The 16,360-nt window shown below is 41.9% G+C and overlaps 1 protein-coding gene across 1 annotated transcript in view; it reads right to left on the bottom strand.

Moving 5' to 3' along the window:
• The window catches only part of AOPEP (aminopeptidase O (putative)), a 226,758-nt gene extending 211,647 nt beyond the window's left edge, over positions 1-15,111 (bottom strand). The window contains exons 1-2 of the mRNA XM_054397593.1: positions 14,888-15,111; positions 136-175 (exon numbers count right to left, since the gene is read on the bottom strand). Of these exons, the coding sequence (XP_054253568.1) occupies positions 136-175; positions 14,888-15,111 (264 nt within the window). The remainder of the gene's footprint in view (positions 1-135; positions 176-14,887) is intronic.
• Between the last annotated feature and the right edge of the window lie 1,249 nt (positions 15,112-16,360).

Raw genomic sequence — 16,360 nt, 5'->3', positions numbered from 1 at the left:
TTCCATCTTGCACTGCCCTAACTGAGGTGTGCATCTGCACACTTTCAGAAATCAACCTCAAATCAGGATCCAAAACCAGATCCATGAAATCCTGCAGAATCCCAGTGATTTCATTGCAGCTTTCAAAAGGCTTACCTTTGCATATGTAATGTTGATCTGTGTTTTGCCAGTTCGACTGAAAAAAAACAAAACACAAAAACTTACAATTTTTCTCATTTGAAAGCCAAGTACACCATAACACTGATACATTTTACAAAATGTAAGTTCTACATTAAGAATAAATATTTGTGCTGCATTACTTCTAAGTGCTTATATTCCTGTTTTTATGTTTTCCACTTGGAAGATCTGATCGATTTCTTACAGCAAAAGCATTGAGATAATTACATTCACTTACATTAAATTGTCAGCTACTATGGTAAGAAGCACCTCTGAACACCTTAAAATACATAGCCAAGCTGCAGTTCTATGCCTACAGAATTACCTTTATTTTGTACAGGATTTGTCAGATTTATTTAACATTAATTAAGAGGGAAAATTAAAAGGCGAAAAATAGTGCCTGACAAGTACATTCAATTCATGCTAAAAAAAAAATAGTATTTCAATATAAAGACGAACACACTTGTTGACAAATAGAATCATAGCATTATTAAAGTTGGAAAAGACATCTAAGATCGAGTCCAACTGTCAAGCCAATACCACCCTGCTCACTAAACCATGTCCCAAAATGTCTATACATTTTTTGAACACCTTCAGGCATGGTGTTCTGCCTTTCTGGGCAACCTGTTCCAATTCCTGACCACTCTTTCACAGTAAAGAAATTTTTCCTGGTATCTCATCTAAATCTTCCCAGGCGCAACTTGAGGCTATTTCCTCTTGTCCTACCACTAGTTACTTGGGAGAAGAGACTGACCTCCACCACATTATGACTTCCTTTCAGGTAGTTTTCAAGAGCACTAAGATCTTCCCTCTGCCTCTTCTTCCCTAGACTGCACAATCTCCTCAGCTGTTCCTCAACAGGCTTGTTCTCCAGACCCTTCACCAGCTTCAATGGTCCTTCTCTGGTCAGGCACCTGCACTTCAATGTCCTTCTTGTAGTGATGGGCTCAAAACTGAACACAGTACACAAAATGCAGCCTCACCAGTGCTGAGGACAGGGGCACAGTTACTTCCCTACTCCTGCTGTCCACACCATTCCTGACACAGGCCAGGATGCTGTTGTCTTTCTTGGCCACCTGAGCACACTGATGACTCATGTTCAGCCAGCTGTCTACCAGCACTTCCGGGTCCTTTCTCCCAGGCAGCTTTCTAGACATGCTGCTTCAAGCCTGTAGTGTTGCATGGGGTTGTTGTGATCCAAGTGCAGGCACTTGGCCTTGTTAAACCTCATGCAATTTGGCCTCTGCACATTGACCCAGATTGCCTAGGTCCCTCTGCAGAGCCTGCCTTCAAGCAGATCAACACTCCCACCTGATTTAGTGTCATCTGCAAGATTGCTGAGGGTGCAGTCAATCCCCTCATCCAGATCATTGATAATGACACTAAGCAAGACTGGTGCCAAAACTGAGCCATTGGGAACACCACTAGTGACCAGCTGCCAACTGGACTTAACTCCATTCACCACTATCTGTGCTTGGCCATCCAGCCAGCTTTTTGCCTAGCAAAGCATCCACCTATCCAAGCCATGAGCCATGATCTTCTTCAAGAGGATACTGTGGGAGACAATGTCAAATGCTTTACTAAAATCCAGGTAAACAACATCCACTGCCTTTCCTTCATCCACTGAGGAGGTCGTCTGGTCATAGAAAGAGATCATGCTGCTCAAGCAGGATCTGCCTTTTACAAATCCATGCTGGCTGAGCCTGATCCTGTGGCTGTCCTGCGCTTGACATCTGAACACACTGAAGATGAACCACTCTATAATATTCCTTTGTACTGATGTCAGACTGACAGTTCTGTAGTTCCCCAGGTCCTCCTTCCACCCTTTCTTGTAGATGGTCATCACATTAGCAAGCCTTCAGTCATCTGGGACCTCCCCAGTTAACCAGGGCTGCTAATACATTACGGAGAGTGGCTTGGCAAGCTGCAATTGTAAGACTTCTCTCAGCCATTTGTAGAATGCTTCACCTGCCTCTAAATCCTGTTTAGGTGCTCTACAACAAACTCCCAGAGGATATCTGCCTTGTTGGCCTTCCCCCTCATCCTTAACCATAAGCACTCAACCTTATCACCACAGTCTTTGAGTTCTATACAATCAAAATACTCCCTAACATATTGCATACACTGAATATTAATTCAAATGTAACACTGTGTCTATTTAATCCTACCTCAAATCAGTTTTAGATATCTCAGCTTCTCAAAGTTGTAAGCAGCGTTTCCATCTCCAAGCACTCCTATGTGAATTTAAATGGCTGTTTTCAGATGTCTCACCTCCTGAACCTCTGAAGAATTTTTTAATGAAATATTTTTTAAGAAATCTACAGAACACTGGAACCATGCAACAAAAACGCTGATATGCTATTCTATTCTGACAGTGCTGGGGGGCTCACTCATTTGAAAATCTCTGTTCAATTTAGTAAAAAAGCTCTGTCTTCTGAGCAAAGCATGCTTATGCTTCAAATCATATTTTTACTTCTGCATTAAAGACACTGGAAGTAATATCCTGTGAAATAAGGTGGTGCCCCAAGTGATTTGAGATAGTCCTATTTAGAGCTCTCCTAAGCAAAATAAAAAGAAACTACAATTTACACCGTATGACTTTAAGACAGGGTAATTGCACATGCTTTTTACTTTGTTAATTTTGTAATTATCTTTTTAAAAGTAGAAGTTACAGTATGAAGTGATAGCAACTCTACTGATCAGGTGTGAAGTTTCTCAATCTAAATAGTTCAGATGGTATAACATGCAACAATTGATGGAAAATTACATTAAAAAGAACACTGAAGCAGTCCAAGAAAATATGAACTTACTTGTCAAACTCAGGATACATATCTGGAGCATAAATTTCTGACTCTAATATGGTCTAAAGCAGAACTGCAAAGCTAACACAAGCAGAGAAAAGACCAAAGGGAAAATGGTTTTTAAGATTTAAATCAATTATTATTTAGCAATTAGGATGAATCCAAGAGGAAAAAAAAAGTCTTTAAGTGACAGTAACATACCTTTAAAAACATTCATTCCACAAATACATTTTAGGGATGGAAGCAGAGAAGCATTGCGCTTGTTTTGAAGAGAGAGTACAAAATGGAACCTGCAATGTGAACAAGGAAAGAACTTTACCAAAAGTTAGCAATTGTTAAAAGCTTTTCAGATCACTAAACATTCATATTCGAATCCCAAAACTTCACTTCACTGTAGGAATTCTTGTATTTACAATCTTTTGACTATAATGTACTGGGGTAAAAAATAACTTATGACATGACTGGTAGATTACTTTCTACTTCTCTCTACACCAGTTTAAGCAACAACGTTAACTTTTAGTCAGAGAACTGCATAATATTCACTGAACTAAACCAAAAAGAGTTTAAGGCAAGATCAGTTAAGATTTCTGGCACAGACACAAAACATTCATACAAAATGTTTGCTAAAAATTATACATGGCACCATGTTCAAGGTGTGCTTTTATTATTTTCTTTGCAGACATTAATCCACCCCAACTGAGAAGGTTTTCTGTAATTATATTCCCGAGGACTTAGTGTGCCCTCTTGTGTGTGGGTAATGTTACATCAATGTGCATTAAATCAATTGGACATATATACAACAAAAGTCTCTCTTTAATATTATATAGAGGACATTTGTAAAATACCAACAATATACACTGTCTTTAAGCTATTCTTCTTACGACTTCAGACTCATATCAGACAAAAGTTTATAGAAAATTAAAGCATAATCAGTGCAAACAGAATGTACCTTTCAGATTTTTCAAAAAACAAATATTAAAATAGAGCAAAACAGTTACAGAGCTAGAGAGTCATAGAATTGTTTTGGTTGGAAAAGACCTGTAAGATCATTGAGTTCAACCATCATCTAACTATCAAGTCTGGTGCTAAACCATCACATCCATGCATCTTTAAAACACCTCCACGGATGGGGATTCAGCCACCTCCCTGGGGAGCCTATTCCAGTACTTCATAACCCTTTCAGTGAAGAAGTTTCTTCAAATATCCAGTCTAAATCTTCCTTGATGCATCTTGAGGCCATTTCTGCTCATCATCACTTGTTAGGGAGAAGAGGCTGACCTCCACATCGCTACAACCTCCTTTCACACACTACAGACAGCAATAAGGTCTCCCCTCACACACTTTCTAGACTAAACAATCCCAGTTCCCTCAGCCACTCTTCACAAGACTTGTTCCCCAGAACGTTCATCAGCTTAGCTGCCCTTCTCTGTGTCAGCTCAAGTTTATTACTTTTTTTTTTCAGTTGTGCTTTTAAATTCTATTGTTGGAAAATGTTTACAAATTTTCATTAGCTTGGGCAGCTTTGGTTATCTCAACAATTTAACCACATCCTTGTCTCCTGTAACTTTTAACAGAGTGTTTGTATCCTTATCACTGAAGCCTCCTGATATGTCTTTAACTAACGAAGTGTCCCTCAAAACCAGTGAAAACCAACTACTGTGGTCCAGGACCTGGCAAACTAGGCAAGGATCTAACTTATGACAATATAAGGAAAAGGAATTCAGAAGTTCTGATCAAGTTTGAGCTTAAAAGACCATCAGAGACTGTGAATGCCACACCTCATAGCTGGAAAGCTCCTGCCCAAAATAAGCCCCTCACCCTCTAAGCATGTGTAGGGAATTTAAGAGAAAATGTATCTTTAATGCGGAGCAAGTAAGACACTGACCAATAGATATAGCAGGTTTTGACATGAGACATAATTTCTACATTTCAGCTTCTGCGTGCTAGATTTGTGGGAATGCCCCTAGAACCCAGATTTGTGCAACTTTGTAATAAATAAAATCATAGAATCATAGAATCAAGAAGGCTGGAAGAGACCTCAAAGATCATCGAGTCCGACCTGTCACCCTAAACCTCATGACTATCTAATACCATGGCACCAAGTGCCACGTCCAATCCCCTCTTGAACACCTCCAGGGATGGTGACTCCACCACCTCCCTGGGCAGCCCATTCCTAATGGGCAACCACTCTCTCTGTGAAGAACTTTCTCCTCACCTCCAGCCTAAACCTCCCCTGGCGCAGTTTGAGACTGTGTCCTCTTGTTCTGCTGCTGGTTGCCTGGTGCTAAGGAGTTCGATTCCCGACGTCAGTCACATTAGTTTGCTTACACCTGCTTTATTTACAACGGTACAGTGGTAACACGATACATTTTTGGAGAGTGTATAGCATTTGTAGTACAAAAAAAGGAGACAATTCAGAACAAACAGATATATTTTAAGGCATATATATGTTAGTCATCTAATTAAAAGCTAAAAGATGATTTAAATATTTGAGCCCATAAGAATTAACTTGACTTGAGATGAACAGATAATTTTCCTAACAGCACAGCTAATTTAATGACTTTAAAATACACAGATAAATGATTTCTTTTAATACCAGAAGACAGGAATGAACTATTTAGTTATTTATTTATTCACTTAAATAGACAGCCTTCTTATTATCAGGACAGTAAGCAAAAGGTCAAGGCAATTAATGAGTGTGCAACCAACCTCTGTAGCAATGAAACAGAAGAATCACATTAAAGCAAATTAGAAATTAAACCAAATGGGGGAAAAAACAAAAGCAAAAACACACAAGCAAAAATTGATAAAGGAAAGATTAACAAAAAAGGTGGATAAAGATTACTGCAGAATGTACCATCTCACAGAACCACAGAATCACAAAAATCACAGATCACCTAAAGCAGGTCCCATAGGAACACATCCAGGAGGGCCTTATCATTCTCCAGAGACAGAGACTCCATCACTGCTCCAGGCAACATGTTCCAGTTCCCTGCCACTTCAAAGTACAGAAGGTCCTTCTCACGTTTCAGTGGAACTTCCTATGTTCAAATTTATGCCTATTACCCCATGTCCTGTCAGTGGGGACCACCAAGAAGAGTATAGCACCATCTTCCTGACATCCACTCCTTAGATATTTTTAAGTATTAATAAGATTACCCCTCAGCCTCCTAGTCTCCAAGGTAAACAGACGAAGCTCTCTCAGCCTGCCCTTATATAATAAATAGGTGTTCCTGTCCCTAATCACCTTAGTGGCCCTGCACTGGGCTCTCTCAAGTAATTTTGTCCTTCTTGAGTTGGGGTGCCCAGAACTGGACACAGTACTCCAGATGAGGCCTCACTAGCACAGAGTAGAGGGGGAGAAGAACCCCCCTTGACCTCACTCCTCCTAATGCATCCCAGGATGTCATCGGCCTTCTCAGCCATGAGGGCACATTGCCAGCTCATAGTCAGCCTCCTGTCCACCAGGACTCCCAGGTCATAGAATCATAGAACCACAGAATTGTTAGGGTTGAAACAGACTTCAAGGATCATCTAGTTCCAACTCCCCTGCCATGGACAGGGACACCTCACACTACATCAGGTTGCTCACAGCCACACCCAGCCTGGCCTTAAGCACCTCCAGTGATGGGGCTTCCACCAACTCCCTGGGCAACCTGTTCCAGTGTCTCATCACCCTCATGGTGAAGAATTTCTTCCTAACATCCAATCTGAATCTATCCATTTCTATTTTTTTCCCATTCCCCCTAGTCCTATCACTACCTGACACCCTAAAAGGTCCCTCAACAGCTTTCTTGTAGGCCCCCTTCAGATACTGGAAGGCCACAAGAAGGTCTCCTCGGAGCCTCCTCTTCTCCAGACTGAACAACTCCAACTCTCTCAGTCTGCCCTCATAGGAGAGGTGCTCCAGCACTCTGGTCATCCTCGTGGCCCTTCTCTGGACACCTTCCAGAATGTCCATATCTTTCTTGTAACAGGGGCTCCAGAACTGGATGCAGTACTCCAGGTGTGGTCCCACCAGAGCAGAGGTAGAGAATCACCCCTCTTGACTTGCTGGCTATGCTTCTCTTGATGCAGCCCAGGATGTGATTGGGTTCCCGGGCTGTAGGTCCTTCCCCTCAGAGCTGCTGTCTAACAGGTCAGACCCTAATCTGTACTGACACATGGGGGTGTTCTTCCCAAGATGCAGTACTTTACACTCAGCCTTATTGAATTTCAGGAGGTTTCTCCCCGCCTAGCTCTCCAGCCTGTGTAGGTCTCAGTGAAGAGCAGCATGGCCTTCTGGCATGTCAGCCACTCCTCCCAGTTTCGTATCAGCAGCAAATTTGCTGAGGGTACGCTCTATCCGTTTGTCCAGATCCCTTCTGAATATATTTTATTAATCTATTTTTCCCAGGTTGCAAAGAAAGCCAATCGCACTCTGGCTTGTATCAGAAATAGCGTGGCCAGCAGGAATAGGACCTTCCTCCAGTCTTCGAGCACTCTCCTGGCTTTTCAAAGATTATGGTGTGGCCCAGCAATGGCTCCATGGCTTTTCAAAGATTATGGTGTGGCCCAGCAATGACTTCTGCCAGCTCCCTTAGCACTCAGAGGTGCATCCCATCAGGGCCCGTGGATTTGTGGATTTTCAGTTTGCTTAATTGATCTCTAAGCCAATCCTCTTCAACTAAGGCAAAATATTCCTTTCCTCTGACATCTCTGTGGTATTGAAGGTCTGGGATTCTTGAGGGCTGTCTTTAGTAGTAATGAAGACAGAAGCGAACATCTGCATTTAATGAAACATGACTCCTATCTTTCCTTAAATCAAGTCTTCCCAAAACTGTACAAAAATATTATTATCCCCCCAACAGGTATTCTGCTACAAGTATTAACCTAAAGCTTAGCAAAATCCTAAGCAAAATCAATGGGAGCTGTACCTTCATACAAACTTGCAAGGCAAGCTTAAGTATACAAAGGCAGGATTCTTTGTTTTTTTTTTAACTAACTGAATATAGTTTCAGATGAATTGTAATGAACTTGACACCTAGTGTATGATCATGGAACTAAATCAGACCAGCATTAGTCATTCAACATCTTACTTACCCAGGGAGAAGATGGAGTATGAAAAAGAACTACCTATGTTGACTACAGAGAAATGAAGTCTTGCCTATATATTCATATGTCATATATTTTCTGAACACCGATGTATGTTGTGTTGTTATTCATTTAAATACCTCTGAAGCATTTTCCAGACAATCAAAAGCTATTGCTATGCATTCTGCATACAAATGTCAAAGCACTCAAGTATAATTTGGTTTATTTTGTGGTCCAGATATCTAGTACACTCTTAAAACTGGACATCTTTTTATTGTGCATTTCTGCTCACAGGTTAAGTGAAAAAATTGTAATCACAACACTCTCTTAATACAAGAAACATACTACCCCACCACCAAAACAATATCCTTGCTGTACAGCTTAGAAGATCTCTGTACATATTTTGGCTTTTCTTATGCAAATTTTACATCTTTTTCTACTGCTTCCTAAACATGCTGTCCTGATCCAGTATTTCTCAGATTTGATATAATTTCCTCACTACCCTATGCACACATCAAGGTATTCATAGAGAGTCATCACAGAGAAAACAGAGTCCTTATTTCTAGCAAACTGTCTTACACACTTCTCTTGCACAACCTTGTCTTCTGTAGCATTTTTTGCTATCCTCTGTCCATAATCAGAGTATTTGGGTTTCATTCTATTGAAAGTAATGCATCACAGTCTTAGAAAAAGTGGTTCAGTAGTTGGATTCTAAGCATGAAAATAACATGTCAAGAAGGAATTTAACAGGCAGAAACTATAAGGCTACCACAAACTCTCAATTATCATTTTACAAATAGTGTTTCATGTCAGACTTCTTTTACACACAAAGATGTAACTCATTACTAGTACATTTTAAAAATAGATATCACATTCAATCCACCTTATCAAACACACATTGTAAATCATCAAAATACAAGGCAAGCTAATTGTGTTTATATGTTTAAATATTTTAGGAGAGAGATGTTTGCAAAAGAGCAGATGGTGGCCAACATGAATAGTCATTCTTCATCATGTGTGTATTATAGAGTTGCATAAAAAGCACAAAGTATGGGAAACAGGATAAGTGAGCTTTCATGGAATGATATTTATGTAACTTTTCCACTTACTACAAAAAACATTGGCCTGAATTAGCATTATATACCTCTGAAAGCAAATTTTGATAAAAGAGCTTCCAGGCAAAACAAAACACAGTTGCAAAGCAGACAATATTAAAAAATAAGCTTCCTGGAAAATATCTGTAGCAACAAATGTTTCTTTGCAGTTACAAACAGCCAGAAATGCAGAGTTTTAGCAGTCTACACTTAAAAGGGATATAATATAAAGAGATAGAGAAAGGAAGAATTTGGAAACTTCCTGAGAATTTCCCATCCTAAAGGGGAAAGTGGAGAACAGAAAAAATGGGCATCTGAACTACCCTGAAAATATATCTATTACAAACAGTAAACTACAAAAGTGAGAGCAACTGTTATAGAAAGTAGTCTAGCTAACCTGCAAACAGTCTATTAAAAATTCAAATGATCAATTATCATGCTTGATACTGAAGTTCCTTATTCCAGAAAGCTGGTATTTTCAATTGCTTACAACTATTCCAGTCTAATTTCATTCTAACACTAATAAGCCACATGAGAAAATCAGAAAGCCGTGTGAACTTGGTACACATGGCTTTCATGGGTCCAGCACACCCTCTTCTAGGTGGAAGCAAATGGAAGGCTTACAAACTCTAAAAAAACAAAACAAAACCAAAACAAACAAACAAAACCTCCCAAACCAAACAAACAAAACAAATCCCAACAACTTGAAAACCAAAGATACATGGTTGTTAGAGCGGCACAAGCTAGAAATGTACTATACTTGAATGTGTTGAATTATTTACTCCTTTTCCATGCACTGTCTCACCAGTGAGGGGGAGCTCACCAGGAATGTCAAGATTGGAGGCAGTCTGGGCTGCAGCAATCATGCACCGGTGGACCTCACAGTCCTAAGGGATTTGTCAGACGTAGAACACAATCAGTACCCTGAAGCTTAGGAAAGTTAAACTCCAGCTCTTCAAGGAGTTAGTCAACAGGACCACATAAAAAACGGTCCTCAGGGACAAGGGAGCAGAACAGAGCTGGCAGATCTTTAATGACACTTTCTCTTGAGTGCAAGAGATCTTGGTCCCCAGGTGCAGAAAATCAAGCAAGGAAGGGAAGAGCCCAGCATGGCCGAGCCTGATGTTCCAACTAAAAGGCAAGAAGGAATTGCACAGGCAGTTCAAGCAGGGTCAGATATCTTGGGAGGAATGTAGGGATGCTGCCAAGTTATCTAAAGATGAGGTCAGGAAGGCCAGGCATAGTTGGAGCTGAACTTGGCAAGGGATGTGAAGAATAACAAGAAGGCCTTCTACAGGTATGCCAAACAGAAAAGGAAAGTTAAAGAAAACATAGTCCCCATGATGAGCAAGAATGGCAAGCTAGTAACAACAGAGGAGAAGGCTGAGGCTCTCAAAAACATTTTTGCCTCAGTCTTCACTGGCAACCTTTCCCCACACCTCCTGAGTTGACGTACCACAAGATGGGGACCAGAGGTACAAAGTCCCTCCCACTGTAAGTGAAAACAACCTGAACATACACAAGTCTATGGGACCTGATGAGATGCATCCAAGAATCCTGAGGCAACTGGCTGATACAGTTGCCCAGCCACCCTCTGTGATATTTGAAAAGTCCTGTCAGGTGAAACCCTTGGTGACTGGGAGAAAGGACACATTACACCCATTTTTAACAAGAGTAAAAATGAGGACTCTCAGAAGTACCAACCTGTCAGCCTCACCTCGGTGTCTGGGAAGATCAGGAACAGATCCTCCGAGAAGTTCTGGAAAGGGACAAGGAGGACAGGAAGGTGACTTGAGACAGCCATCAAGGCTTTAGTATGGACAAGTCCTCCCTGACAACCTAGTGGCTTTCTGCAATGGAGTGACTACATCAGTGGATATAGGAAAAGCAATGGATGTCATCTATCTGGGTTTATGTAAGGGTTTTGACACTATCCCCCACAATATCTTTCTCTCTAATTTGGAGAGATTGGGAGATTGGAGAGATTCAATGGGTAGACCACTCAATGAATAAGGAACTGGCTGGATGGTCACATCCAGAGCATAGTGGTCAATGGCTCAATGTCCATATGGAGATGGGTGATAAGTGGTGTCCCTCAGGGGTTTTTACTGGGACCAGTGCTGTTTAATATCTTCATCAATGACACAGACAGTGGGACTGAGGGCAACCTCAGCAAGATAGCAGATGACACCAAGCTGAATGGTGCCCGTCAATACACTAGAGGGATGAAATGTCACCCAGAGGGACCTAGACAAGTTGGAGAATTGGGCCCAGAAGAACCTCATGAGGTTCAACAAAGCCAAGTGCAAGGTCCTGCACATGTCAGGACAATCTTCACTCTCAGTACAGGCTGGGGAATGATCTGCTGGAGAGCAGTCCTGTGGAAAAGGACTTAGGGGTAGTGATGGACAAAAAGCTGGGCAATGTGCACTTGCAGCCCAGAAGGCAAATCACATCCTGGGCTACATCAAAAGAAGCACAGGGAGTAGAACAAAAGAGGTCATTCTGACACTCTCCTCTGCTCCAGTGAGACCTCACCTGGAGTACTGTATCCAGCTCTGGAGACTGAAATTCAAAAGTCAGGCTTGATGGGGTCTGAGCAGACTGGTCTAGTTATAGATGTCCCTGCTTACTATAGAGGGATTGGACTAGATGACCTTTAGAGTTCCCTTCCAACCCAGCACGTTCTACAATTATTTGTACACTTCCTAGATCAGCCTGTGACTGTCTTACATTCTTAACACACAAAAGTGATCTAAGATGCACTTTCCTGGCAAAATGAAGGACAATGGTCTTTTAACAGCATATACAAAACACCTCTTATTTCACAATACAAATGTAGATGTTTCTTTTCATGCATTTCCAAAACCTCAGAAAACAAAAATGAATGGAAGAGAGGGCCATATGAGAGAAGATCAAGAAAACTGATCTCCAACCAAACTAGGCAATTTAAACACTACGTGTGATGTAGTCCAAGCCCTGGAACAACTTAAAGTTGTTCCAAAAATTTGAGTATATTAACATAACGGCTTAAAAATCATACCTGTATTTTCAATTACGCAAAATCGGTGTTGCTTGAACATTCACACACAAATACTGGCATAACTAGCAAGCATTAATCCCCAAGATAGATGCCATTTCTACCTAGGCTTTTCTGTTTTTCAGACAGCACACAAAGTCATTCCCTCAAATAATATTCAATTAAAGCAAAATAATTTTACACAAATCAACTTCCCTCGAAAACTATGGACAGTCAGACAGATCCTATCAATTTATGCTACATCTATTAGAATGTATTTCTCCCAACTGCTGGTTCTGCCATAGTCACCCCTTTTGAACAACCATCAACAGCATGCACAGTCACCATGCAGTTGTCACCATGCACAGTCACTCCAGCCCATAGTCTGACACATGCAGCCAACTGGCAATTTAAGCCAATATTCTGGGCTGTAAACAAGCACCTCTGAAGCAGAGGCACAAACTTGTTTGTAGCATGTAATAATTATTTTCTTCAAACAGCATACATGTGTTTCAGCACCACAGGTTTTCCCTACAAACCACTGGCCACTATCCAGATCCCACACAGTTACACAAGCTTTTTTATGCCCAAATAAAGGGCAGTACAAAATAAAGCCATATTTATTTTCTATTCACTTTCACTTAAGCACAATTTTCTTTTATATAAAAGCTAACTCAATAGCTTTCAACACACAGGTGTTAGAATTATAACCTATAGTGGTCTCCCCTTAGCATTTAAAGACATTTCTTTAAATGGCAAAAGAAAAAAAAAAGAAAAAAAAGTATTTTGGATAACACTCTCTTTAATAACTATACAAAGTGTGTAATTATCCCCCTTTAAGTTTCTTTGAAGGAAGCTTCTTCCAAATCCAGTTCTATAAATCTTTTACACAATATGAATTGTACTTCTTACTAAAAGTAACTTTTGAAGACCCAACAGTAATTTTACCCTTTATATATGAAGTAATATTCATACATAATTTTGGTAATTAGGAACTTATTTTTATTCCACACACATAACACCACTAGCTAAGCTATCTTAAGGCCTTTTAAGAAAGAAAAAAGTTATTCTACAGATGAGCATAAGGCTTAAACAAACATTTGCTACAGTAACTAATCCATACAAGAGCTTGCAGCTCTTTGTCACAGGAAAACCAGCACACAGAGTAGTAACTGAAGGGAAAATTAATTCAATTACCAATATCCCTTAACAAAGCAATTGGTGCCTTTCTTGAAGCCTCCTCTTTAGTCTAGAAACTACAGAAATAACAAGCATAATGGAAGTTTACCAACTACAAGTTAGCAGCAGTGTAAGTTGCTTTCTGTAAATTGAAATTACAATATAGAAAACTCCTTTCAATTGAAGACAGAAAACACAAGAACAAGTCCCCTAACCAAAAGACTGAGACAGAAGCATAGCTAACTATTGGTATATGAGCTTGGATGAGCATCCTAATATTCCCCACAAACTCTTTAGTCCATGGCATTACAGTAGTGACCAAACGCCTAAAATCATTAAGCAGAGCTCAAGTACATACACCTAAATGTCTTACTAGTCCCTGACCTCAAATCTGTTTATAGAAAACCAATGTGTGTAAGGATGGAATTGTCAATTTTTTATTTTACAAAATAGAGGTGGATGTGGTCCTAGGCAATCCGCTACACCTAGCCCTTCCTGAGCTGGGGCATTAAGACTAGATGATCTTCACTGATTCCCTTCCACCTCAGTGATTCTGTGAATATGCTGAACAGTGTTAACAACGTACAAAATTACTTTGATTTCCACTCAAAAATACAGAAGGGGCTTGGAAGGGGAGGGTGTGTGTGTGTGTATGATTTTCAGGAGGTGGAGCACGCAAGTGAGAAGATATTGCAAATGAAATCTGTGCTTAAACAGAATGCCTGGTTTTACCTCAAAGTAGCCATCACTTGTAAATAACACCTGAAATGAGAAACAACCATTTCCTTAAGGCTATAATTGGAACGAGTCTTCTTTTTTCCAGTATTGATACTGGAAAGCCACCTGACACCCTCTGCTTCATCTTTGCAAAACTCAGCGTTATCATGAGCAAAAGACCTAACACACAACTAAGATGAAATCCTCAAATGAATTACAAAATGCCATTTATTAAGGTAAGAGTTTCGCCTATTTGTGTGCAAGTGATGAAGAGGTCAACAAGCAGAAAAAAAGCTTGTTAGACAGCTTTGAGAAGCTTGAACAGAGTTCCGTTTAAAGTTCTTTTCTTTCAGGGAATTGTTATAAAACTAGAGTCCTGCAAGGACAGCGATTGACGCTAAGTCGCGTCAGAGAGGCAGCAGGTATCGCTGGCGGCGCACCCCCGACTGCGCTGCATTCTGATCACTACCACTTATCCCTCCAGCAGCAGCAGTTCAGTCTGTAAAGTGAAACGGAGAGAAGGTGCCTCACACCAGCCTTAGCGCATCGGCGCGGCGCCGGGGACAAGAGCTGGATGAGAACGGCCAGCGCGCCCGGCTCTGACGAGGATCCCGGCGCAGGCCGGAAGTGAACGGCCCCAGGGGGACGATGAAGAAATGCTCACAGCAGCAGCCGCCACTGGCGGCCGTGTCACTGCTAACGTGCTAACCCCGGCGCCACGCGGTGCGTACGCAGCCGCCTAAGAGAAGCAGGGAGGGAGGCGAGGGGCTGCGCGGTCGCTACCAACCCCCCTCCCTTCAAGCCCCGCCGGGCGAGCAAGCAGCAACCGCGTTACCTACCGGGCTCACCTCGAGCCCCCTGCACTCTCCAGACCGGAGCCTTTTGATGACCTCATCCAGACGGCCCTGGCCCTCCCCTGCCCGCCTACGCCCTGCAGGCTCCGCCCGCTAGGGTCGGCCGCTGCCGGCTGCAGGCACGTTGCTCGCCGCGGGAGCTCCCTGTCGCTCTGTGCGCCTGGGCCCGCGGCAATAGGCACTGTGGCACTGAGGCACCCTCTCACTGTGTGCGGCATGGCTGACTAAGGGCAGCACGCCTCTTGCCAGCACAGCTGTCCTTGTCATACAAACTAAAGGTTGAATTTTCCACTCCCGGGAGTGAGGGCTGAAGGAAAAGGGCAGAAATTGGCCGTCTAAGGTAACTGGTGGTGGTTTCCAGCAGCAAAATGGTTGGGCTGCTTGTACCGCCTTTGCAGGCGCTTCAAGGTCATAGAACGGAGAAACCGGGTTTTGCTGCACAGGTGGGGCTCTGTCATTGGTGTGTAGTGCAGCCAAAACCGCACAGAATTTGTCTTAGGATATAAATAAAAATAAATTTTCACATTGCTGATTTAGCTAGATTCTGTTGTTGAGATTGGGAGTGAGCAGTTAAGCTCTGGGAACAATTCATCATTATGAGCTGCTAGCATAGGCTGCTTGCATTTGTGTGCCAGAACTGGCTGGGTGCTGACATTGTGGGATAGCAGTGGCTGGGTACTGGTGTTATCAGCTGGCTCCCAGCAGGTTAAAAATGTAGGTCATCAAGTTGTTCGTCCACTTCTGGTAGCAAAGGGGATAGTCACCAAAAATGTGCAACAGCTGCTAGCACTGAATCAACTCTGCAGCTGTTTAGGAACGGCAGGCAGGCCACTGGCTATTAAAATTGTGACCATGAAAGGTGTTTGAACTACCTGGTTTAGCTTTGCAATGTTCAGCTGTATAATGCTTGCCACTTCCTAGATTTTGGGTCCATTAATGCCCAGGCTCCTTGATGAAACTAGCATAACAATAGGGGAAGGTGGGAATGGAAATGCCACCACAGCTTCTCTGGTGTCAGAAGGATAATTTAAAAGTCATTACAACAGGCATTCAAGCATGGTGATCCAATACGAACGCCTAACCACAGCTTGGCAAAGTCACTTTCTTCCCCTTACCCCCATGGATATGCAGTTATTTACACACCATTGAAAAACTGAGAGAGGAAACTGGGAGAGTCTTTCCTAGAACTCTCAAATACACTTTCTAGGGCGTTTTCCAGACTCAGAGCTGTGCTAACCAGGGAAATTTTGTAAACAAAGCTCTCTTCCTCCCCGCCTCCCAGGCACATGTGGCTGTCTTTGAATTGTGAACATCATTTGCTTTTACACAGAATCACACACAGAATCTCACAGAATACATCTGGTTGGAAGAGACCTCAAAGGTCATCTGGTCCAACCCCTCACCCAGCACTGAGGGGTCAACACTAAATCATGTCCCTAAACACCAGGTCCACACGCTGCTTAAACA

Source organism: Indicator indicator, chromosome Z (assembly GCF_027791375.1).
Source record: "Indicator indicator isolate 239-I01 chromosome Z, UM_Iind_1.1, whole genome shotgun sequence".
Taxonomy (NCBI): domain Eukaryota; kingdom Metazoa; phylum Chordata; class Aves; order Piciformes; family Indicatoridae; genus Indicator; species Indicator indicator.
This window is presented reverse-complemented; position numbering and strand designations above follow the sequence as displayed.